Here is a 23,767-nt window from a genome sequence, read left to right on the forward strand (position 1 = left end):
TTGATGTATGACTTAAATGAAGGCCTGCTGCAACATAGATGGATCACCCACCCCAACCGGCGCACCAGCCTGCCAGCTCTTTTGCACTGACGCGGTATGGTTCTGCGCCTTCTCCTGTTCCAAAAAACCTCGGACAGCGAACGAACAGAAAACAGGCCAGTAGATGTTTACAGCTGGGCGGAGATAGTCTAGTAGGACCACGAGTCAAAGTTCCGCCAAAGTGATAGGTTCTAGCGCATCCTTGTTCAGCGACGCTCGCAGAATTCCCATATATATAGTCGTCGTCACTTTGATCATGATGGTGACTCTCCCCGGAATCCGTCTCTCCCCGAAACGCAGAAAAAATAAAAGTTGGACACGTGCAGTTCCATGCACTCAGACGAACTTCGTACCCTTTCACTCCTTCTTGACGAGTAGTCGTAGACGTAAAAATGGAAGCAGAAGAAGCCGCAGATATGACAAGGAACACATCCTCGACTGGCTCTCTGCCGGAATTTTCCACAAGCGGGACTTGAGACGAAAATAGCCCATGAGGAAAAGATGAGGGGGAAGGCGTGTCAATTTCAAGATCGCACACTTCTTCTTGGTTCCCTCTTACCAGGCGTCTCACGAGTCCCCGGTCCAGGATGTCGAGTGCAAGGAGTAGTTCGTTGGGGAAGAGACAGTGCAATGTTAGCATTAGTGGCTTGACCTGGGAGGCCTGGGGTTTTGAGAGGGTAGAAAAGGGGTTTTGCTGCTGTTCATGCTGCTGCTGCTGGTTGTGGTGCTGTTGCGGTGTCGATGATATATTGTTGAGTTGAAAGAGGATACGCTCGACGAATTGGACGGGCGATGATATAGGTTTGTTTTGGAGTTTAGGATATTCATTCTGAATCGTATCTGGGAGGAGCTCTTCTTCTTCATCGTCACTGTCTGGGATCTCCATGGTACGTGGTTGTTGTAAATGAGATAACAGTGGACTTCGTCCGTTATCTCACAAAATGATGCTTTACTATACAATAAGGAAATTCAAAGCGAAGAAAAAAAAGTCAACTTGCTCAATAAAAAGTGGCAAATCAAATTCTATATACTTAAATCACTAGTGGCTATCAAAATACAAATTAAAAAATCTATAACTTTGCTTTACTGTTCTCCGTGCCGATATATATCACCGTTTTCGCTCCGACCGAGGGTTATCAGGTTCGTACGGTGCATCAGACTCCGCACGGCGCGTTCGTTTTGAGGCCTTCTTCGCAGCAGCCTTTGGTTCAGCCTTTCGTTTCTTCGCCATTTTCGCATCTGCAATCTCTGCAGGCTCCCTTGCTCGCTTTCGAGACCCACTCAAGGTTAGCGATATGCTCCCTGATCCTTCAACGATCTCACCTGTCGGTAAAGTGCATTTCATTCCCAATTCGATATCTTGGTCCTTTGGTTCAAATTGTGTCCCCGCGGAGTGATCTAAGTTAAGAATGTGTGCCCACGGCATGGCTGCCCCTTCAGGCCGGATGGTCTGCTCCAACTTAACCTGATTGTCATTATTAGCTGGTCTTGCATGGGGCAATTTACCTTCGGAGGCAGGTTTTGTGGCAAGAACTTTCAAAGGGGTTGCAGATGGCGGATTATTGGGTGGGTAAGAGGGCTTGCTTTGCTCTGTCTTGTCCCGGCTTCTCACCCTTCGATATGCCAACAGGTAGGCGTCTCGGCGATTTTGTTGTGACGCAAGGAATTTAGTTTCTTCCAAGGGGTTTGACTTAAGGTCATCGATCTCCGTCCATCCTTCGTTAGGGCCTCTGACTGCGATAGTATAGTGACCTTGGAAACTCGTTCCTTTGTGAAAAACGACGCCGTAAAGCTCATATTCAAGCTTTCTTTTATCCTGCAATTCCTCAAATACACACCCCTCCGGGATGACAAGCCTATTTTTAAGTTGAACCTGCGTGTTGGTCTGTTGAGTGTCTCCTCCGTGAAACTGCACAAAGAGATTCTCGGGTGAGCTTGCAAACCAGTCAGTCCGATAACCCTTCTTCTGGCATCTTTCGCAGTTAGCTGCTGTAATAAAATTCGTGAATACCTCCTTGATTGCATCTTCAACCGTAATGGATGCTCTATTGCTCTGGCATGAGCCTGGAAGAATAAGAGAAGAAGTCTTTGTGGAAGTACCTACATGTTGGCACATTCCACAAGCATCGTACTCGACCTTGATGACCTTGAACAAATGATCAAGGTCTGCATGGCTGCAAGAGGCGTTAGTTTTCAAAATCTCTGTTAAAAAGGGCATATTTGGAAGGCTACTTACTGTTGGACATCTGTAGCATCGTATAGCATGCTGTAAAAAATTTCCAAGAACTCAGGTACATCATGCTGACCGGTGTTGTAACCAGGGTAGAGGCTAACCACGATGTTCCAGAGCGTATTCATTCGTTCTTCGTGCTCCTTGCGAAGGCGGCCTTCAGACCAATATACCTGCATAACCTCAAATAGCGCACAGAGGATGCATCCTTCACCATCCGGGCTTTTATGCTTGTGGTGGTTCACGTAGGTAGAGAGCCAGTTGAATAAGGTGGGACTATGGACGAGTAGCGCGATCGTGGAGTTTCGGAAGCAAAGATTCCCGGGTCTTTTGAACCCTCGGTTGAGAGGATTATCGAACGGCTTGACATGAGGCTTCCAGTTCGGTGAGATCGGACATGGCTGTTGAGTGAGAAAGAAGTTAGCAGAGAGCTAGCAAGGTCGGTCTGGGATGTGACTTACTTCCCCTTGAGACTTTCCTCTCGGGGCATCGTTCTGTTGGGCGGACATTATCTGTCTAATTAGCCTGTCAGAGCGTTGATTCCTAAAGAAAGCGCAGATTAACAGAGGCAAGATATAGAAGTATGGGGGGTTACCAAACAAGTTGGAAAGGTCCATTGCGAATTCAGTCTCTATCCATAGGCGGTTAACAGCGAATTTATCCCTGGAGATCTGTCTGCTGCTTGATATATTTCCAACTTAGTCTGTGGTCTCATTGTTTAGTCGACAAAGAAGTAGTGAATTATGCGACGGTAAAAAACTGGTTGGTGTTCTTTGGAGTCGTTCTTTGACTCTTCTCTGGTGTGCTAATCTTAGAAATACAATGAAAGAAGCCCATAGCAATGGCATCGAGAAAAAAAAAAAAAAAAGAACACAGATGAGATCTTTGGCAGCTATTCTCGGTGGAATAAAGAATGGGCTTTGACAGGAAGATGAAAGAAGAGAGCGTTCTATTTCGATAACTCTTTGCCCTCGGATAGTATACTGTTGCGGTAGGCACTCGAGGCCACGCCCTACATTCACTATGTTTTTGGACAGCTCCCTGAGTACATCAACGTACATAGTACTCTCTACATGCTCAGCGTGAACAAACCAAATGAGAGGTCACTTTCACAATTTTCTGCTTCGTTTATCTTTCCTTTCTTGGATAGCAAAAGTTCCATGGAATCCAAAGCATCCAGGCCACACAGACCAGACTTACTCATACGTTGGGCTCGGTAGTACTGATAGAGAGATAGGCCAGTCTCATTATTGACCGGAAAGAAATAATGGACCAGTAATGCGCATAAGCAAAGACTCTGCGAATAGGGCTCTTTTCCCCGAGAAAGTGAGGAGTAAATCGTCAATTCATGAATCACCGGTTGCACTGTGATGTGGCTTGCCATTCATTTGCCAGGAGTCAATAATGGTTGTCCATCACACCCCATCACTTTTCTTTTCATTGGGCCTGCTGTGTTGGCTACTTGCAATACGAATCACTGTTGCTGAGAACTTCCAGGATAGTAAAGATAATAACAGAGCGATAATATCCCGAGAGAAAAGACCTCACTCGCCAGTCCACGGACAGTTGCAGCAACCGCCCTGTTGTTTCACGTTGTTTGGATGTGGAGCATACCAGCCCAAGCGCTTCCCTTTAATGAAAGCCTTGTCCATTCCTCCGCCTGCTGTTACTGCTTTTGCCGCACAAGGGAGAAGTCTAGCCCAGTCGAGAACATTGATCCATTCCCCTCATCCTTCCAGGCAGTTTCAACGATGGGCCGGAACGTGCTGTCTGTTTGCCTGTGTGTTTGCACGAAATACCCTGTATGCTGTACACCGTGCAGAGGACGTACAGAGGGTGTACGTACTCCATACTCTCTGTGCTCTGTATGGAGCACACTCGCTCCGTGCCCTGCAGGGATTTGCTCTGCCACTGGATCACAGTCATCATCACGGAAAGAATGGATCGGTTGGCGCTGAGTCAATCGAAGGCAGCGCAATGGCGCACTACAGGTACAACTTCCGGGCGTGGTATCACGATCTGGCGCGTGAAGTCCCGTTTCCTGCCATGAATGTACACGGGATAAAAAGTTTCTGCTTGATTAATGCGTGGAATGAGATGTACTCCGAGTAGTTGATCGTAGAATTAGGGCGATCGACTTGTCTGATCCACATGTAAAGCCGAGGAGAAACGAAATACATATATGCACAAGCACAGGGCACAAGTACTCCGTACAATCCTCGTACTTCCGTACTTAGTTCTTGAGAGTCCTTCCGGAAGGAGAAAAAGCGAGATGGGAAATTAAGATGAAGGCAAGATGACCGAATGATGGGCCCGGGAATTAATCTCTCTTGGGAAAGTGACAGGTGAGTTCTCTGGCGGATAGAGTACCCGTATCCTCAAGTCTCCGAGATGAGGCCCTGCAGTGATTACGCAGCTACGTAATCCACGATGTTCTATTTTCAGCACGGAATGATGATCCAATTTGCTTTGTTATAGCACAAACAGGTAACACAGAGAGTAGTAGTCTGGAAGGAATACGATGGGAGTACTCTGTACTCTGTAGTAGTACATAGCATTGTTGGGCAGCAGTCTTTTTTCTTATGAAAACACATAGCCACAGGGCCACTTTTCAGCTTTGCCACAAACGATTGGGAATCCCGAGACCGTTTCATCTGTATAATTTCCAGGAAATAATATACATAAGCGTGCTGAGTCGCCTGTTGTTTTGTCGTTCGAGTCATGAGACTCCACTTCAAGTCTGCAGACCGCGTGTCGTATTGTCAACGGTATGTAACGGTGATGATAACATCGATATACTACTACTATAATTGAGTTTAAAGGTAACTTTGGCACGAACACATAATTAAGTTATGATATATTGGCAGTGAACTATGCTGCTACTAACAACACTACGGAGTACTATGTATATGTACGCTGTCTCTGTACCCTGTACAGTCATATGACTTGCCGTAAGAAATACTACTGGAACCCCTGGAGCGAGTGGATCCCGCATGTTTGCCAGTCGGAAAATTTTCTCGCCCTTCCCTGCCAGACGATCAGTGATGATTGTGCACCAGGAATAGACAAAGAGCGTATTACTACGGAGCACGAAGTCCTCGTACAGTCCCACTGGTTCTGTTGGTCCAATGGTGTCGGGTTCGTGACCTGGCAATACTAACCGGGATCATGCAGAGTCGTTCTGCGATGGATCAGAATTCGTCAATTTTTCTCCTTTTGAGTGGTTAGGGTTACGTTGTACATGGTACATATACATGCTTGTATGTTTAATCAGTACCGGTAGAGTTTCGACTCTTGGACAGCAAAGAATGAATGACTGAATGATGCAGCTCAACGTCTCCCGCAAAGATCATCCATGGGAGGAACACATGTTCTAGGCCCACGGCAGGCCTTGCCCACCGCTATTTTAAAAGAGTGTCGTGCTTTTTTTTTATTTATTTTTTTTTTATTTTTTTTTTTTATTTGCCATCGCACAAGCCCAACAATCTCATTGTCTGTTCTCGACAGAGTACGAGGCCGGAGAACTCCGAATTTGCCTGAGCGTGAGTATTCTTACTTTGCAGATGATAATAATACTTGCACATACAAGTAGCATGAGTAGTACTGCAGTCAAAGACCATAAGATGAACCTCTCTCGGTTCGATGGAACGGGATTCCTGGAACAGTTTCGGGTCACCGTCAGATGATCTAGAAACGTTCGTCATCATTAAAAAACAACTAGCGATTATGACATGGCACTTTACAAAGTACAGCCTGTTTACCAAATTACTTCGTATGTACTCCGGAGTACTCTGTACTCGATCAGAATGCTTCACTCAGCGCCCTTGACCATTCGAAAGCTAAGCCGACCGTCTCTGCCCCACCGGTGGCTGTCAACCCGGTGAGTAACGATTGGTTTATTATTCCCACTCTCCACCTGTCTACCCCACCCGGAACAAATAATTTTTTGCATGGACAGAGCATTCTGACCCCCGTAGTCTGTAAGGGATGGTGTATTGTACTGTAATATCATACGTGGTTTCTGTCCACCGGTCCCCACATCGGTCCCCACAGGTCCCTAGGTAATCTTGCAGTTTGGCGGGAGCCCCTTGTCACGTCCCCACAATCCGTCGCCGCCGACCGCCCCGTCGTTCGAAGACGAGCCGTGGTTTATTTCAGGGACTACGAAATATTTCTTGTACGGAATGCCGAGGTCTTACTACTTGTAGGTACGGAGTACAGAGAGACGGGTTAGCCTTACAAGAAAAACAATAGAGCTTGTCGCTTAACTCTACAGAGTATAGTCCAGAAACCCTAATTATCTGTATGCGTCTATCCCTCGTATCGAGATGACAGGGCGAATAGTCATAATAATACTGAAAGCATCCGGTGGACCGCATTTAGCCACGGGTTCGGCGGGGAACAGCATTAGCTATTGAATGACAGAAATACTATTATCTGGTTTGGGCAACTCCAAAGACGCTCCAAAAAAGAAAAGAAAAATTATAGATAGTACGTCGGCATGCACAAGTACCTAGGTACTTCATCCTTTGGTTCCAGTACTACTACTCGTAGTAAAAGTAGACGAATCCTGTTGTACTACAGCATTTCCGGTTCCAGGCCCGAACGATCAACGGGTCCCAATTTAACCACCCGGAGAAATTGAGATCGTGAACGTTCTAGACAGTAGCTAGACCGGGGGAGGTTAAAATGACAGCACCGCACGTTCTGTACAGAGCAGTCCATACGTAAATGGTAGATTATCGACAAAAAAAAAAAAAAAAAAAAAAAAAAAAGAGAGAGAAGCATATTGTAGGAGAACCTACTGTATCACAACCGGTTTGTGACTCTCCATGCTGATTGGCTGGATAGAGCTCGAACAAGAATCATGTCGGATGAGGATATCATCGTACGACAGGAACCGGCCGGAGGTTTAAAGTCGATGCAGTGCGATTGAATGCGTGTTCATCGGATTGTAACGCGACTTCCGCTGTACTACATTGAAAGAGGGGGGGGGGGGGGAGGAACAAAGAAAAGTAATAATAATAATAAGCATGAATGTACGGAGTAAGTCTAGACACGATGATACGTAGAACAGCACCAAAAGTCGGACCCTCGTAGTGTCCTTGCCTTGTCTGGATTCAAGCCCTAACGACCCAGGACATGACTTGCCGTCTAAAGCGAAGAAATGCGTTCGTCCGTTTTATATATTTTTTCGGTTTTATTTTATTTTTTTCAGTTAGTGACAGATCCATTATGATGATCTAGTACCTATGCAGCGCGGTACAGAGTACCCTGGGTTCCGGTAAGAATAAGAAGTGGGAACCGGGGGGGAAGAAGAAGGAAAAGCCGTTGAGACGGAGAATTTATTAACAAGGGGGGGTCAAAGTCATAATAATCTAACGTCTTTCGGCCGGACATTTAGCGTGCTTTAGAGCTGCTCACCCGGCTTAGACTCTGACGCTGTGCGCCGGGATGCATCCTACCCGTTTGAACTATCGGCCGTTGTGTGGCGGGTTTGGTCCACCGGGAGGAACCATGTTCTTTTTTTCTTTTTTCGTAGTAATATATCGAGAAGATGGAATAGAAAGGAGACAGAAAAAACAAAACAAAACAAAATAAAATAAAACAAGTGATAATAATAAACATTTGCGAGTAAAGTCAGAGTATGCTAATTGCTATGTACCAACAAAGTACTCTGTACAAAAATGACCTTATCATACCAGTATTATTATGGAAATTCATACAACAACTGACCGCCAGTAACAGAGGTCATTTCCTATAGTCCTCTAATACTCATTATCATTTCTCGTCGTAGAGAGTCCCGACTCGGTCCAAGTCATATCACAATAATACACTACTATATACCAGTGGACTCTTAAGAATGAACAAATAAACACAGGACATCCGAGTCAGTAGATCCTCATCAGCATCGTCTCCAATTATTCATGCCTGTTATTCCCCCGTAAAACCCGGTTTCTTATTTGCTGAATGGATCAGCTGTCAAGCCGATGATCTCTTTTCCATCCGATGCATCTCAGGCTGTTTCATCTCTCTCTCTCTCTCTCTCTCTCTCGCTTTCTCTCTCTCGCTTTCTCTCTCTCCTCTTTTCTTTCATCTCTTTTCTTCATTTCCTCCTATTCGTCTCTATTTTCCGATTCGTACATCTACTAGCCGGTTGTCTTTTCTTTTCTTTTTTTTTTTTTAACTTCCACCCCCGGTCTTACTGGCAATCATTTTCTCTATCATTTTCTCTTCTTGTCTGACTCGAATTGACTTGTTCGTTTCTTTACTTTTTTTTTTTTTTTTTTTTCTCTCTCTCCCTGACCCATTTATTCCCCTCTTGCTTTCTCTAACCCTGCGATATCGTGGGTCTTTTTTGGCTCTATATTTCATCTTCCCTGTCGTCTGATTTGTTTGGTCTCGATCCATCCAAACTGCATACCTTCTTTCTTCTTTTTTAGTGTCTATCACCTTCTCATCTCACTTTCGATCCTCGTCGTTTCTTTTTCCTTGAATTTTCCTAGCTTTTTCCACGTTGCCGGATTACTCGCCGGATCCTTCCGCGCTGGGCCATTATCAAACCGTTGGGCTTTGAGGCAAAGAACCAAACAGGGGTCCTACCGGATTGTTTCACTCTCATTGATCCTTGTTCGTCCTTTGCTCGTTCGAGACTTTCCTCCGGCCTGTGGGCGGTTCACTTGACTATCACCAACGCCGTCACCCGTCATCACCAAAGAAAACCCACCACCACGCTCGAAGCTCTCTCATTTTATCCTTTTTTCTTTATTCTGCTTCCTCTTATTCTCTTTTATTTCTTGTCCTTCCGTGTGCTTGCTTCATCGTACTACCTGCCTTTTTCTCTTGTTTGCTTGTCCATTGTTGGATGCTACTATCTCTTACTATCTACTTCTCTTTCAAAACCGCACGTCTTTGCGAGTCGCGCATATGATTGCCTTACAAAACCCAGCTTTGCTGCCTTCCGCCAAAGTGGATATCTCACTGCTTCTAAAACCTCAAGATGAGGAGGAAAGGAGTCCCCCGGGAACCAGTACGGCCGCATTTCCATCGAGAGTAGTGCCTTCAGGACCGGTACTTCCTCCAATGTCGATTGCATCATCTCCAGTGTCTGGTCCATCAGTGCCTCCTCCATCCATCACCAAAATTCCCGCCTCCATACCGGCCAAACGTCTACAGCCCGCCCATACGGCTGAATCGCCGGCTAAGAAGCAATCCAAATGGTCTCCCGAAGAAGATGCGTTGATCATCGAGCTGCGTGGGAGTGGGATGAAGTGGGAGGATATCAGCAGGCGGCTTCCCGGCCGGAGCGCCATTAGTTGCCGTCTACACTACCAGAACTATCTTGAACGCCGAAGCGAGTGGGATGAGGATAAGAAGAACAAGCTCGCCAGATTATACGAAAGGTACGTATTGTAATGTGGAAAGGAAACCAGGGATTGTTGTCCAATACAGACCCGATATATTAACGTTTGTCTGTCTAATAGATTCAAGGCTGAAATGTGGTCCAAGGTGGCAGAGGAGATGGCAATCCCATGGCGGGCCGCAGAAGCGATGCACTGGCAATTAGGGGAACAAGAGATGGCCCGTCGAGCGGGCGTGGTTCCCTTCTCCCTTTCCAGCACAGCCATCGATCCGCCCTCGACTAGATCACGCCGAACCAGTGGTGCTTCTCTGTCTAGATCACGAAAGGGATCAATGACACGCCCAGTCCCACCACCGCAGCTCCCTTCGGTCGAAGAGCTTACAGCCGGTGTCCCAGCCTATGCACCAGCTCCACCATTCCCTCCTACAAGGGAATTGAGTTACCGAATGGGCCCAATGGAAATGAGTGGCAGTCACGGTGGCCACTTAGGGCACAGCATCGGCTTTCCACCTCGAACCCTCCCATAGGGTCGAAGAAAAAAAGAAAAAGAAAATTCGAGAAAAGAAAACAAACGAACGACGTCTGTACGCCCTGGGAGGTTTTTTCCCTACTGTTACGAATTGCATAGCGTTGTTTTGAAGAGATACCTTTATTTTTGTGATATTGTCCGCCTTTGCCTGTTTGTTTGTCCTGTCTTTAGATGATTCTCATATGACTCCCCTCTGTTTCCCTTGTGTGTCGTGTTTCGCGTCTCTGTCTCTTTCTTTTTTTTTTTTTTTTTTTTTTTTTTTTTTTTGGTGTGAATGTGATGACCAGTTTGCTTTCGTTTCATTTCATTTTTCGGTCACAAATTGAAGGGAGGAAAAGAGAAGCAAAATATTCGACTTCGAGGCTGGATCTTCGGAGCAAAAAACGACACACCCCGACCCGACCTGACGTTTTCTACTCGTTTGATGGCGTCGCGATTGCCCACCAGTTGTCTTTCTCATACCCTGACTCCAGGACTTGCCCTCCTGCCTGTCTGATGTCCCGCTCGAGCTCGGATTCCTCATAGAGGTGATAATATCGATGGAAAATTTTGGGCGCATCGCTGGAGTCGCCCTTGGATGAGCCGCTTTTCAGGATCCAGGGAACCATCACATCCTGACTGTCCCCTTTATCCCAGCCTCTCCGGCTGTTCTTCTGTTCAAGCGCCCAGGCATATACCAGAGCTTTCCCGCCCGGATGGCTTTCGGAAGCAGGTTTCAGTGTGCGCAGGATTTCCGTAATTGCCTGAATCCGTCGCTCCGGTGATGATAAATGATGGACCACAGCAATTGATATGGCAAAGTCAAAGAAAGCGTCAGGGTGTGGTAGATGGAGGATATCAGCTACGATGGGCGAATGTGGCTGATGGTTTACAGCAATACGGACAAGATTTTCAGATCTGTTGGGATATCGGGTCAATCCGAGCACTGGCAAGAAGATCTAGGGAGAAGGAATAGAATGAGTGAAGGAATGGGCGTTTGGGTATTGGTATTGGAGGCACTTTATTTTCGTTGTTTTCGTGTATTCTCACATTTAACCAGTCATGTATGTAAAGAGAAATGATTTGATCCACGAATTAAACAGAGATATGAAATAAACTTACCGATCTGAAGCAATGATAAATATGTCCTTATTGACTGTCAAGTACTTGCCATTGCCGCATCCCACATCGAGCCCGATGGAGCCGGGCGATAACTCTCGGAGGAAACGTTCCACAATGGGCCACGGCTGATATACGAGTGAGACCAGTCCCTTTATAGATAGATAGAGAGGATAAGATAGAACAGACCTTGTACCTGGTAGACGAGAAATGCTCTGCTATTTGCTGATATACCTCATGGACATTCTGTTCCTCATAGGCTTCCGGGGCTCTTTCATCGGTGGGGGTTGCATCGTTGTCGGCCATTTTGCTTTTCCCACTTGGTTTCCCTTCAATGCCTCTTTATAGAGTAGTTCTTTGTAGACACAGAATCGTGGATTGGCGATTTGAATCCCACAAAAAAGATATTACCGCCCGTTACAAGTGTAAATTACACTCGGAATAAGGATAAGGTTCGGTGATGCCCTTGTTCTGAAGAATTGAATCACGTGGCTCGGAGATTTTCTCAGTCAGCAGTACTTTTCGCTGGCTTCTTCTAGTACTTCTGCTCTTCTTCTGCTGTGGAGGAATGATTTAGAAGGGAATTAATCTGGTGTCTTTTCGGTAAGTTCCTACTTTATCGGTGCTGATTTTTTTTTTTTTTTCGTTTATGCTGTATAGTGGCTGACTAAGCATCACCAGTTGTTCTTTGAGGCCAACAGTCCACTCCAGAATATCCATCACTTGTATGATATTGAGAATTTGACATTGCAGCTAAATGTGGGTAAGTGCTTTTGATCAGTCAGAAAATACCAGTCTTTGTGCATTTGTTAGAAAAGAATCAAGATGCGTTCATCCAATTTCCCCCGAATATCTGTTCCCTGTTCCTGGTTCTTTCTATCAATTCATCGTTCTTTCATGGAGGGGATTGTTCCACCTGGAATACTCTATTACTTGAATAGATCTCACTTTATTTGACTTTTGTTGTGTTGTTTTCTTATCATCCCCGCCACTTACCCCCTCTCCTTTTCAATATTCTTCCCCAACTTTCTAGAAACGCATTCTAACTGTCAATAAGATTTCGTGTCTGGACTACCATTGCAACAAAGAACGAGTGATGGCATTCCAACCAACCCCGACGGACATTTCTGTCATCATCACCTCTGCCAGCAACAGCAGCAACTCCAATGAACCAGGCTTCCTCACAGAACGCCGCATCACCCCAACATGGACCGTCAGCCAGCTAAAAGCCAAGCTGGAGACCATGACCGGTGTGCCCCCAGGTAGCCAGCGACTGCAACTCAAGTCACCGGGCCGCCCAAATCAATGGGTTGACGGCGATGACACGGTCATTGGGAACTGGGGGTTGATGAAGGGGAGTGAGATTGAGGTCCATGATACGCGACCTGCGGCTGCGCGGCCGAACTTTACTGATCTCTCGGCTGTGGACAAGTATGTGCTGCCGGAGTCGACGTATGAGACGCTGCCGAACTCGGTGCTGGCGTGGAAGAAGAATCAGAAGTTGGGGCGATTTGATCCTACTGCTGTTCCGCCGGAGGAGGCGATGCAGAGACAGGCTGATCAAGACAAGATAGATGTTCAAAAAAGAGGTGAGATGAGAAACCCTATCTGTTACTACTGTCAGGGGGATGAATTGTAACACGAATACAGACATTGCCGTTTCGAAGCGGGCTATCATACTCCCCTCATCCCCGCCGCATATTCGGCGCGGGGCTGTCCGTTTCGTTGGGCCAGTGTCAACGATTCCCTTCCCGGGGTTGAGTATAGAAGATGACGGAGTGGATCGGGATTCCCTGCCGATCTGGGTTGGCATCGAGCTTGATGAGCCGATGGGAAAGAACGACGGCAGCATCGGTGGTAAGCGCTACTTTGAGTGCCCCAACAAAACGGGTGTTTTTGTCAAGCCGGAGAAGGTTGAAGTAGGGGATTTCCCTCCTCTAGGATTAGATGACGACCTTGAAGACGAATTAATGGAGGAAATATGATTCAATTGATACGGGAAATCAACATGTCTGATGACAGAATAACCGAGCATGGTATAGTGTACTCTATAAATTAATATCATTCAAAATATTCGAGATAAATCCATTCACTCCAGGGTTTCGCTTTCAAAATTCGCCCGCATGAGAGAAAAAATTATAAATGCACATGGCCGTCCCACTAACCATACAAATTGAATCGCTAATTCGAACACAAATGACCCTTACGGGATTCAAAAACAGACGTCAAAGGACAAATGTCGGACAATGAAGAAGACAAAGACGAGGCTGCTAGTAACCACAGCAGCCTTGGTATCAAAAAAAAAAAAAAAGACGGAAAGGACGAAAACGGGTAATTGGTGTTTTGATGACTAGGATGCTTTTGATCCACCCTTTTGCTTAGCGCCCTTAGAGCCCTTGGGGCCGCCTTTGCTACCTTTAGGCCTGCCTTTTGTAGGACGGCCAGCGTCTGTGGTGGAGTCGCCTTCCATTGCGGTTGGCTTCGAAGCTGACTCAGAGGCCAGGCTTTCATTCTCTGCTGGGACACATCCCTGCGTGAAAAACAACCGGGCATCAAATCCATAAATATTGGCAAAGCTGTAATAGTTGCCTATATAATTCGATGTTAGGACGAGTTGCAACGACAGAAAGAAATGGGGTAAGCGGAAAACAAACCTCTGGGAACCTGGAATACACTACCCTTTCCAACGCTAAATTGTACCCCAGAGATATCGACCTGAACCCGACCATGACAGACATAAAAGACCATATGCATCTTCTTTGAATTCTTGGGCTTTTTGACACCCCCAGGCGGTAACTCGACTATCCCGGATCCCAAAAATGGAGAACTGAGAAGCTTTGCAAACCGAAATGTTGCATCCTTGACGTCCCTTGTCTCGATCCCAGAAGGTGCATATGCGATGTCTACATCCCATCGATCAGCATGTACGTTAAAATAAAATAAAAATAAAATAAAACCTACCTAGAACCTCCTCCTCATCGATACCTGCCTGAGCCTCGGGGTCCCATTTCCTGATATACCCGTGAAGAACGCCGTTGTCTTTTTCCCATCGATCAGCATGATCTTCATTCTCATCGTCCGATTCAATATCCTTGTTTTTCGATTTCTTCGATCGCCGTTTGCCTGACTTTGCTTTCTTATACTCGGGTTCAATTTCTTCTGTACGGATAACTTCTTTAACTGTCGCATGAGGAAATCGACCGCCCTCAGCAACCTCTCCGTCTCCAAATACACATTTTTCGTTTTTCCAGAAAGCAAGGGGTTTGATTGACACTCGTCCTGATCGTGTGCGGGCCGCGGTGTCCTCTGCGGGTGCTTCGTGTTTGAGGATGTACAGGCTTCGTCCCTTGGTGGGCCCTGTCTGTCGTTTTGCGTATGTATCCGTTATATGGTCGATTTGAGGATTCCCCGTTGTCTTCACGGCCCCTGTCGTCCGATCTGCTGAAGTTCTCGCTTTTTTTGATGGTCTGTGATCCTCGGCTTCCTCGTTGGCCTTGCGCTGCGTCTTTGGAGGTCGACCGGGTCGCTTTGGTCTCGATGCGAGTTCCCGCTCGTGGGTTCCGTTCTGTTGTGTGGTGGTTTGAATTCGGCTATTGTTGCCCGAAGCTGCCCTCTTGGCTTTCGTTGTAGTACTCCTAGGTTGTTCTGTTCTGCGCGGCTCGAAAGGCATGTCCGGACTATCCGGATCCGTGACCTCTTGATCCGGCTCTTCTATGGCTTGCGGAGCTTCGTCTTCCAGTAGGGTATCGTCACCAGCAGCGAAACTATCAACGAAATCGTCGCGGGTCTGCTCGAATGAATCTCCATTTTCATCGCCGATAAACTGGCTGTTTGCGTCACTGTCCGAAAAATCATCTGTCGCCGCTGGTTCTGATGTTCTGATGTTGGCTTTGTTTTTAATCCACAGACTATTCGCATGGTTTGAAGGCGGCGCATTAATGGACCGGTGTGAAAGCGGGGAGACGTCACGTTGTTTCGCGTTAAGCAGTGATTTACCATCGGATGGACTAGATGAAGGATGGTCACGTTGCGGACTGGCGGAAGATCGCAGTCCCGGAGTCCTCCGCGGTGACCCTGTAAGGCCAGTCTTCATAGGTGATCGCGCAACGGGGGGCGGAAAGTATGATGCGCGTCTGCCATTTAGAAAATCTGCGGGGCCGGGTGCATTCCCTACCAAAAGATGTAAGCCTGAAAAGATTGGACTGAAAGAGAGAATAAAGCCATACCCTCATCCATTGACATGCCATCCGAACCCATAATTGTCTCGTTGCCGTTATTGAACCCATTTTCATTGGCAGGGGACTTCTCAGGGGATGAGAACATCCCATCAATCTCTTCCATGCCATGCTCATCGCGTTTGCCTTCTTTCAGCGTGATGCCTGTGCGCCTATATCCGCGCATCGCTTATATTAGTTTTCCCCGCTGCCTATACTAACCTCCCCCCCCCCCCAATTCAGGTAAGCTTACCTTCCAGCCTTTCCTACGTTGGAATAATCATATTCGCGGGTTTTCGCCGCTCCTCGAGGAGCCATTGTCACGGTGAGATTTACGCGTAGGTGTGATCAATATTAATTCGCGAAGGAGAGCGAGAAAAAAAAAAAAAAAAAAAAAAAAAAAGTCCCTCAGAGTGCGTGCGGACAAACGCGCGCTATTCCAGCTCTCTCAAATGCACAGAGGAATACCACCGAGTTGCTGAAGATGGCGGAAATCACGTAGATGGCGGGGTCCACAGCCTGCTAATATTACAGAGACATGAAGCAAAAAAAGAAGGAGGGCGTGTACAGGAGTAATGCTGGTAGTTAGTTGACCGCTGCGGAGGGGACTTGGAGAAGACTGAATTCCGGACAAGGCGGCAAAAAGACGCGCGCCACTAACCCGGAACGGTCGACGCGTCTGCGTTATGTACTTCTTTCTGACAACGAGGAAGCAGTTTTCCTCCAGTTCTTTTTACCCATTTTCTTAAATCTCTTCGCTACGTTATACTTCTGAACTATCGTTGCTAGTCCTTTTTCTAAAAATCACCAAACTGGGTGCGATTATGGTGGATAACATGGAAAACCCTGTTGATGCCGTCCACGGCGAGACTTCGACCACGACGAACGATAATGACGATTCCAATGTCCATTTTCTTCCTCCCAGTATTGATCGCAGCCGCCTGCTTTCCGGAGAGTCCTTTTCGCACTACTCGCCGTGTCCCGCTGCGATTGCGACTCAAAATTCAACTCAAAGCCCTAGTATTACTCCATGTGTCCTGGGTGTCGACGAAGCTGGCCGTGGTCCAGTGCTAGGACCGATGGTCTACAGTGCTTTCTATTTGCCTGCGGAACTTCATCATTCCCTCCTAGCCCAAGAATATAGCTTCGATGACAGCAAAGTTCTCACACCTGCGGTACGAGCCAACTTGATGCGATTAATTTGCACACAGGGAAACCCACTCTTCGAGTCTTGTGGATGGGCGACCAAACTTCTTTCCGCGCGCGACATATCTTCGGGGATGATGCGGCCCGGGACTGGGATCTATAATCTCAATGCGCAGGCCATGGACGCCACAATCGAGATCATCCGGGGAATTGTGGAGGAGCGGAAGGTGGACGTCAAAGAGGTGTACATTGATACTATCGGAAACCCGGCAACGTACCAACAGAAGTTGGAGCGGATATTTCCATCTCTCAAAATTACAGTAGCAAAAAAGGCCGATTCCCTATATCCTTGCGTTAGCGCTGCCAGTGTTGTTGCGAAAGTGACCAGAGATATTGCGTTAGACACATGTTACGAAACGTTACTCGCGGCTCAGCAGATGTCGGAGGAGATTGTCACCACAGACAGCTGGGGTAGCGGCTATCCTTCAGATTCTAAATGTGCCGGTTGGCTCCGGCGAAACATGGATCCTATCTTTGGATGGGGCAATGAATGCCGATTCAGTTGGGGCACTGCAAAAGAGATGTTGGAGCTAAAAGGAGGAGTCAGGGTCGACTGGCCCGTGGAAGAGGATGAGGGTATGCGACTTAGTGAGTTTCTTTCCACCGGAACAGCCAAGGGTACAGACCGAGGAGAGTTGCGGGATTGGTATGGTCACAAAATGGCAGAAGTTCTGTGAGAACAAGAACACATGGATGTATTTATTACTATATATAAGATTAGGTACTGGATAATTTTAATGATACCCCGTTTGATGTGATCATCGCAGAAAAAACAAGATCAGTCGCTAATTATCCCAAATCCGCCCGGGTATCTCCAAAAAAACTCCCTAGTTGTACAGGCAAGAAACATAGAAAGCGTCCGTGGCATGCGCTAGGCTGCACTAGCAGAATTCTTCAGGGCTGATGACGACCGGTGATTATTAAAACAGGATCACAGGGTCGCCGTCGGGAAATAGTAATTATCCCAGAGGTATTCGTAGTCCTCGATAACACTGCCGACCAAGTCAAGTAGCGGTTTCCCCTTCATCTTATCAGTCAATGATTTCAGCCAAGACCTGGTTGTTGTCAGTTTCACTATGCCTTTGCCTAATATTAACCGGTAAAGGAACACATACTTGGTAATGTTCTCATAAAACGCGCCTCGCATAATCCACCAGCCCATTGCCCATCCTCTCTTCCTCAATTCCTCGCGTTCTAGGCCCGTAAGCCCACGAAGGCCACCAGCAACCCGTTCTCTGAAATCTGTCTTGGCTAGCTGCCGGCACCCGTACTCCATTCCGAATCCAATTAGCCAGGGCCTCCAGCTTCGCTTGTCTCCGCTCCATTTCTGCATCGCCAGCGCGTATATCACTGGCCGAAGGATATATAAAGCTTCAGCCAGCTGGCCCTGCCCCGTAACTCTGTGTAAAAGTGCCTTCGGGGGTTTGATATCGTCGGCCGTAAGTACTTTCGAAATAAGATAGTTTGATACATCGTTCACATTCGGAAGAGATGGCAACGACATCCCCGTGCGGGGCATGGTCCAGCTCAGATCGGAAGACTTCTCATTCACTGGCGTTTGCATTCCGTTCCAATCACCCTCCTCTTCATCCGCAGACCTGGGATCCACCTCACGCTCAGGCAAAGGGGGGCTTACTAGCGGCCGAGAATTCGTTAGACGAAGTAAAAGCAGGCGACAAATCGCTTTTGCAATTTCGATCAAAACTACCACACGCCAACGGGTCTTTTGGCCTCGGCGTCGCGCAACCATTTCCCACAATAACTCTGTGTATTGGATCATCTGCAAAGAAAGGGCCACCCGGTGATATAATGAAGAATGAGATGTCCAATACTTTGTGTAGCGAGAATGCGGTGTCGGTGCTGGTCGAGGGATTGTGGATGGGAGCCTTGAGATAACTCGTGAGACAAGAGAGTCATGGTACAGCGACAAAAGTTGCACTCCAGAATGGACTGCCCAAAGCATTAGATGGATGGCAGTTACGGTTTCAGACTAGATTTCTCACATACCACATTCTGATGATATTTCCGAGTCTCTGTATCGTCCTGCGTAATGAAAAGAATCCCCGTTACTTGTTGTTGCTTGCACCGTCAGGTCTTGAGGCTTGGGCTAACCTGGGATGATGTATGTCAAAGATCGCAACGCAGATTCCACCTGCCCCACGGAGCTGGCATTTTTCGTTACAAATTCTTCATAGAGCGGGAGCCATTTCGATGGCTGCAATAGCACTGCAGCCATGGAGTTATGCGATTTCGATGTTGACTTCATCTCTGCGGGAGGACGCGCCGGGAGCATCGAGTCCCAAAGAAGTCTCTGTTTGTACCGTCAAAATCTAAGACCATCAAAGAATATCTGGATGGCGGTGGGAATAAATAAGAAACGAAAAGTAAACGAGTCGCGTTGGAAGAGTAGTGGTAGTTTGATGATGACAGGGATGCAGTTCGGATTCGAGTGGGAGATAAGGAAGGCACGTGCTCCGCATCAGCCAAGGATATTTGGACCGAGGTAAAAATGTGGATAGTATTATTACTACTACTACTACTACTACTACTACTACTACTACTACTACTACTACTACTACTACTACTACTACTACTACTATGTACAGAGTACTCTGTACTGCATTCTAGTATTACTCTATCTGAAAATATCATTGCGTTTGTTCTGGGGGGTTTGCTGATTACATAGAATGCGGGCTTGACGTATGTCTTTCAATCGGTTATTTGACATGTCATGGTATGACTGGGGTATACATGAACGGTCATGTGATAGTAGACAACCCTCAATGGGAAAGGCCCTTGTTTTCATGGTCCAGATATGTACAGCATAAATTGGGATATATATCGTTAAGTGCAAGACGCTGAGAAGACCAGCCTATTCGTCCGCAAATTTCCACAACCCACCCGGCCGCATGGCCTCTCTATACCGTTCATAGACTTTCTCTCTTTCGAGCTTTTCTGCTTCTTCGCGGTCATGCTCTAACTCTTGAGTGTCTGGCATATCTGTACGCCAGAAACCCGGCGGTGTGCGGGGACGCTGGTGAACGTGTTTATGTTTTCCAAAGGTATCGGAGATATGTTTTGCTCGCGCTTCATGGAGAAGCTCTTGGCGGTCCTGGGGGTCCATCGAGTGAATTAGATCTTTTTCATCACCTAGGTATTCTTCCAGGAGATTTTGTTCCTCTGCTTCTTTCGAAATTGCTCCACCAAGATTCGTTTGGAGACCACCAGCTCGAGCCATGGCGAGAAATTTATCGCCGCAGCAGCCGGTACGTGTACAACCACTCAAACACTTGCGTTCGTCTCCCTTGCGAACAAGATCGCTGAAAGCGTAGTCAACACCATGGTTATAATCGGAATTTATCTTGAAATGGTTAAGTTCAAGCCGGTGAAGCGGCAAGGTTCGATAAGATTCATCTTCATGGTGCACATCTGACGGCTTGTCATGAGCATTGACTGAACGAGAGTCTCTATCGTGTACCATACCGGTTCGCATACTGCCTTCGGCCTTTGCCTCCGAGGGCCCTGGGCCTTCTGCAGAAGCATGCTGTATATCGCCTCCTAGATTTTGGTTCACAGGTCGCTTACTATCAACAGGGTTCACGTGACTCCGCGGAACATTCAAATGTGACCTAGACGGTGCCGGCCCTTCCAGAAGACTTTGAAGTCGTTGCCGAGCAGGCATGATTTCAGTATTCAACGACTGATCCGTCTCAACTGAAGATGCGTGCTTTCCAATTCGTTTCGCATTCACGTAACTTTCTCCGTCTTCTGTTAATGAAGGTATGCCATGCCTGATTGTTTTTTCCGTGTTTCTCTTTGGTTCTATGATACTTGATTGCTGCTCGGAAGAGCTAGTAGCCCGCGAGTTACCGTCAACAGGCTGGAGAACTCCGTGCTTCAACTTCCTCTGCTCAGATTCTGGTTGATGAGGGTTCTCGTAATCCTGCTCAAGTTCCCTGGTCGTCTTAGGAACATCAGTAGCCAAAAAATCCCTTTTACTAGAATTACAATTGTGACGCTTCTTTTTCGTCGGGGTCTCGACACTGCTGCCAACTTCATCCAGATCCTGGGTACCCGCATGTGCGCAGTATTCTGAAGAGTTTCGAGGGGAGCTAGAGGACATGCTTTCGCTCTTGATGATAATAGGTCGCTGCGATCTGACTGTAGAGCCATTTTGGATGAATGTTTTTTGATGAGCAGTTTCCGGCAATAGCACTCGCTTTCGTTTGAGCTCTCGCGTCACTGTTCCATTGGACCCATCGGAAGAGAGGTCATTTGACACAGTTTCTTGGCTCGCCGACGAAAGGTCAGGTCTTGATGAAGCTGAGTCTGGTAGTTCGGAGGTAAAAGACGACTTCAGGGCACCCCTTGTCCCATTTCTGGTTTGGACGCTTTGCTCATGACGGTTTAAGGTTGGAGTCGAAGTCCCAGTTTTGCCCTTATGAGCAACCGGTTCCAATGGTTCTGATGCAGATTGTCGCGACCTCGATGGCTCAAAGTGCAATATGTCCTTAGTGGCTGGATTCCCATACACACGCCGAAATTTGACCGGGATCCCTGATAGTTCAATCGTAAACTCCTCCCGAGTGACGCGGTCTTGCCATTGCACCAATTTTCGCTTATGACTATCGACCTTCGCCCTGAGTGTCCCACAAACACATACAAGCTCTTGGAGATTTTCATATAAAGACCGATATTTAGTGCTAATATCTGCGATCCGTTCCTTCATATCAGGATGAAGACCATTCAAAGCAAAATGCTCGAGAACACGCTCAGGTCCGTATGCCTCCTGCATGGAAGCAGAGAATCTCTTGGATTTCGCGTCGACTTCACATGAATGCATTTCTTTTTTCAGATCCGCAACCTCGCATTCTAGCTCCTGGATTCTGGTGGTAGCATTTCCGTGGGCTTCTTCAGCGGCTTTGGCTGCCTCATCGGCCTGTGCATCTCGACGAGCGAGCTCGGCATTCAAGTTTTTGTAGGCATGGTCGAAGGAATTTTCGAACAATTGAGCGACGGAAGTATGAAGCTGCTTGAGGACGTCCATTAATAGGGTTGTACACGGCACAGTACCGGATGTAGCACAGTGGACATTGCAATGATCCTTGCGACGCGTCTCCAGCTGTACATAGTTACTTCACGCGTAATCCCGCGGGGCCTTATCAGCCTTTAGATAAGCCACCCATTGACGTACCCGAACCACCGGTACATAATGCTCAATATCAAGAGTTGTTTCGATATATAAAGCGACTGGCAACATGTCGAAACGACGTATCCACGACGATGAGAGCAGCAGCAGTAGCAGCAACAGCATTGTCTCCCACTCGCATCCGCCAAAGCGCCCCCGCAGAGTCGACCGCCTTTCGTCTTTGAGCGACGAGCTCCTACTCCATATTCTATCTTGTCTTCCAATACCATCATTAATCGGTTGTCAGAGGTACGTCTATAGAACAGAATAAAATTGGAGAGGGTTGATATAGGAATTGAGCGAACTGACAGCTAACTTCCTCGCTGTGTCAGATTATCGCGCCGATTTCATGCACTGGCCGGAGACTCGGAGCTTTGGAAGAGACAATATTATTCCCGATGGGTTCGCCCCCGTGCACGTCGATTAGCAAACAGCAAACGAATTTCCATTCCACCATCAAAAGCCGAATATTCTCCCAAGGTATCAACATGGTTAAATCACAGTCATCTAGCAAAGGAGGGAAGGCCTACAAACTGGAAACGCCAGTATCACCTCAGGCACAACTGGTCCAAGGGGATTTGTCGCTTAACTGAAATTGAATTCGCTCAACAACCACGACCTCCGTTGCTCGTTGAATTCTGTGCCGGTTTTATTTTCACGGCGGATTCCGGCCATGGGCTTCGAGCTTGGATTGCTAGTAACCCAAGATTTTGTGTGGCACATATACCATCAGAATGTTCTTCTGATGTTCCGACAGCTCTGTCAACAACCCGCAGCCTTGGTCAGGATAATATCGAAATCGCGGTAGGCTTTCAAGACAAGGGCTTCAGTGTGTATGACTTGGATATCAAGGCATCGAAACTAAGCTTACATTTCAACCACACTGAATCCACCTCAGAAACGATCACAGCCATGGCATCATCAGCTCCATATCTGCTAACTGTCTCAAAGCATAAGACACTTTCCCTATATAGGATATTCTCAGGACCTAAGGGTCTCAACAGATCAGGTGGTTCAGATGGAGCCCGTCTGCTTGCGTCTCTGCAAGCAGATAACATTGTGGCACCAATGTCACTCTCCATCCGAGCCGCGCAATCTGAAATCATTGCATCAATTGTTTATAGCTTTTACCACATCGGCTGTGGCTGGTCATTAGGGATCCAAGAACTTCGTCTGAACAGCAATGGCCAGCAAATAGGTTCGCGGCTTGCTACAACAGTGGATTCACAATACGGCATACGGCCTCTCTCTCACTCGGAGAGAGTATTTCACTCGGCATGGGACTACCAGGCCGAAGGTGGCAGGCTGTTCACGATGCCAAGTGAGCCCTCTATACTACATCAAGAGCTCCCAACCTCTCTTTCTTATCGACATCCTTTTCTCCTGGCATCTCATCCAGACAACACCCTCACCGTGTACCTTGTCGTATCTACTTCTAATAACCTGTTTGTCAAAAGTGGTCAAAGGCTCTGGGGCCATACATCGTCCGTGGGAACTGTGCAAGTTAGCGATCGTGGCAAAGCAATTTCTGTTAGTTCACGTGGAGATGAAATACGGGTATGGGAACTCGAATCAGTTGTTTCATCCCCTGTAGCCCGGCGGACGGCGAAGGAAGCCAGCAGCACTCGACTCAGTCCCGAGAATGCACGGACTGAATGGCATGAGAACTGTGACCGACCAGCGCCGAATGGAGCTGAGAGAACTTCTATTGACGTCTCTCGGGATATGGCACGGATACGAGGCTGTATAGGATTTGATGAAGAACGTGTGTTTTTGCTTCGAGAACAGGAAATGGGGACAGCATTGCTTGAGTGTTACAATTTTATATGAACCGGGTTGGGTCTCGAGTCGATATTGCAAGCCTTTTTTTTTGGGGGGGGGGGTGCACAAGATAGACAGT

General features: G+C 47.2%; 11 protein-coding genes across 11 annotated transcripts; 5 read left to right on the forward strand and 6 right to left on the reverse strand.

Moving 5' to 3' along the window:
- Positions 1–43: 43 nt before the first annotated feature.
- Positions 44–925, reverse strand: ASPGLDRAFT_31158 (uncharacterized protein; the record flags this gene model as incomplete). Its single annotated transcript, XM_022544019.1, has 1 exon — positions 44–925. The coding sequence occupies one exon, from the start codon at positions 923–925 to the stop codon at positions 44–46; it is 882 nt and encodes a 293-aa protein (XP_022406122.1).
- A 222-nt stretch (positions 926–1,147) lies between these two features.
- Positions 1,148–2,886, reverse strand: ASPGLDRAFT_21567 (uncharacterized protein; the record flags this gene model as incomplete). The annotated part of the gene is made up of 4 exons (XM_022543107.1): positions 1,148–2,103; positions 2,140–2,213; positions 2,276–2,670; positions 2,731–2,886. 4 exons carry the CDS (start codon positions 2,884–2,886, stop codon positions 1,148–1,150), a joined length of 1,581 nt encoding a protein of 526 aa, XP_022406123.1.
- A 735-nt stretch (positions 2,887–3,621) lies between these two features.
- ASPGLDRAFT_41446 (uncharacterized protein) lies at positions 3,622–4,461 on the forward strand. Its single transcript, XM_022545412.1, has one exon. It carries the CDS (start codon positions 3,674–3,676, stop codon positions 4,379–4,381), a length of 708 nt encoding a protein of 235 aa, XP_022406124.1. The 5' UTR covers positions 3,622–3,673; the 3' UTR covers positions 4,382–4,461.
- Positions 4,462–9,196: 4,735 nt separating this feature from the next.
- ASPGLDRAFT_62948 (MYB DNA-binding domain protein) lies at positions 9,197–10,159 on the forward strand (the record flags this gene model as incomplete). Its single annotated transcript, XM_022548601.1, has 2 exons — positions 9,197–9,672; positions 9,754–10,159. 2 exons carry the CDS (start codon positions 9,197–9,199, stop codon positions 10,157–10,159), a joined length of 882 nt encoding a protein of 293 aa, XP_022406125.1.
- A 270-nt stretch (positions 10,160–10,429) lies between these two features.
- On the reverse strand, positions 10,430–11,719 carry ASPGLDRAFT_41451 (tRNA (carboxymethyluridine(34)-5-O)-methyltransferase). The gene is made up of 3 exons (XM_022545413.1): positions 11,449–11,719; positions 11,263–11,387; positions 10,430–11,058 (listed from the first exon to the last, which is right to left on the reverse strand). The coding sequence occupies exons 1-3, from the start codon at positions 11,563–11,565 to the stop codon at positions 10,575–10,577; spliced, it is 726 nt and encodes a 241-aa protein (XP_022406126.1). The 5' UTR covers positions 11,566–11,719; the 3' UTR covers positions 10,430–10,574.
- Positions 11,720–12,070: 351 nt separating this feature from the next.
- ASPGLDRAFT_41455 (tubulin-folding cofactor B) lies at positions 12,071–13,551 on the forward strand. The gene is made up of 2 exons (XM_022545414.1): positions 12,071–12,848; positions 12,910–13,551. The coding sequence occupies exons 1-2, from the start codon at positions 12,356–12,358 to the stop codon at positions 13,242–13,244; spliced, it is 828 nt and encodes a 275-aa protein (XP_022406127.1). The 5' UTR covers positions 12,071–12,355; the 3' UTR covers positions 13,245–13,551.
- Positions 13,552–13,569: 18 nt separating this feature from the next.
- Positions 13,570–15,837, reverse strand: ASPGLDRAFT_161836 (Cupin domain protein). Its single transcript, XM_022542494.1, has 5 exons — positions 15,727–15,837; positions 15,486–15,646; positions 14,221–15,429; positions 13,914–14,162; positions 13,570–13,848 (listed from the first exon to the last, which is right to left on the reverse strand). Exons 1-5 carry the CDS (start codon positions 15,789–15,791, stop codon positions 13,610–13,612), a joined length of 1,923 nt encoding a protein of 640 aa, XP_022406128.1. The 5' UTR covers positions 15,792–15,837; the 3' UTR covers positions 13,570–13,609.
- Positions 15,838–16,309: 472 nt separating this feature from the next.
- On the forward strand, positions 16,310–17,356 carry ASPGLDRAFT_114659 (ribonuclease H2 catalytic subunit RNH201; the record flags this gene model as incomplete). Its single annotated transcript, XM_022539626.1, has 1 exon — positions 16,310–17,356. One exon carries the CDS (start codon positions 16,310–16,312, stop codon positions 17,354–17,356), a length of 1,047 nt encoding a protein of 348 aa, XP_022406129.1.
- A 127-nt stretch (positions 17,357–17,483) lies between these two features.
- On the reverse strand, positions 17,484–19,101 carry ASPGLDRAFT_244578 (peroxisomal membrane protein PEX16). The gene is made up of 4 exons (XM_022543390.1): positions 18,792–19,101; positions 18,687–18,722; positions 17,795–18,629; positions 17,484–17,734 (listed from the first exon to the last, which is right to left on the reverse strand). Exons 1-4 carry the CDS (start codon positions 18,970–18,972, stop codon positions 17,611–17,613), a joined length of 1,176 nt encoding a protein of 391 aa, XP_022406130.1. The 5' UTR covers positions 18,973–19,101; the 3' UTR covers positions 17,484–17,610.
- Positions 19,102–19,320: 219 nt separating this feature from the next.
- ASPGLDRAFT_41459 (SAE2 C-terminal domain-containing protein) lies at positions 19,321–21,764 on the reverse strand. Its single transcript, XM_022545415.1, has 2 exons — positions 20,163–21,764; positions 19,321–20,108 (listed from the first exon to the last, which is right to left on the reverse strand). Exons 1-2 carry the CDS (start codon positions 21,724–21,726, stop codon positions 19,552–19,554), a joined length of 2,121 nt encoding a protein of 706 aa, XP_022406131.1. The 5' UTR covers positions 21,727–21,764; the 3' UTR covers positions 19,321–19,551.
- A 99-nt stretch (positions 21,765–21,863) lies between these two features.
- ASPGLDRAFT_139981 (WD domain protein) lies at positions 21,864–23,748 on the forward strand. The gene is made up of 2 exons (XM_022541690.1): positions 21,864–22,116; positions 22,200–23,748. The coding sequence occupies exons 1-2, from the start codon at positions 21,938–21,940 to the stop codon at positions 23,695–23,697; spliced, it is 1,677 nt and encodes a 558-aa protein (XP_022406132.1). The 5' UTR covers positions 21,864–21,937; the 3' UTR covers positions 23,698–23,748.
- Positions 23,749–23,767: the final 19 nt, after the last annotated feature.

This window comes from Aspergillus glaucus (genome assembly GCF_001890805.1).
Source record: "Aspergillus glaucus CBS 516.65 unplaced genomic scaffold ASPGLscaffold_1, whole genome shotgun sequence".
Classification (NCBI taxonomy): domain Eukaryota; kingdom Fungi; phylum Ascomycota; class Eurotiomycetes; order Eurotiales; family Aspergillaceae; genus Aspergillus; species Aspergillus glaucus.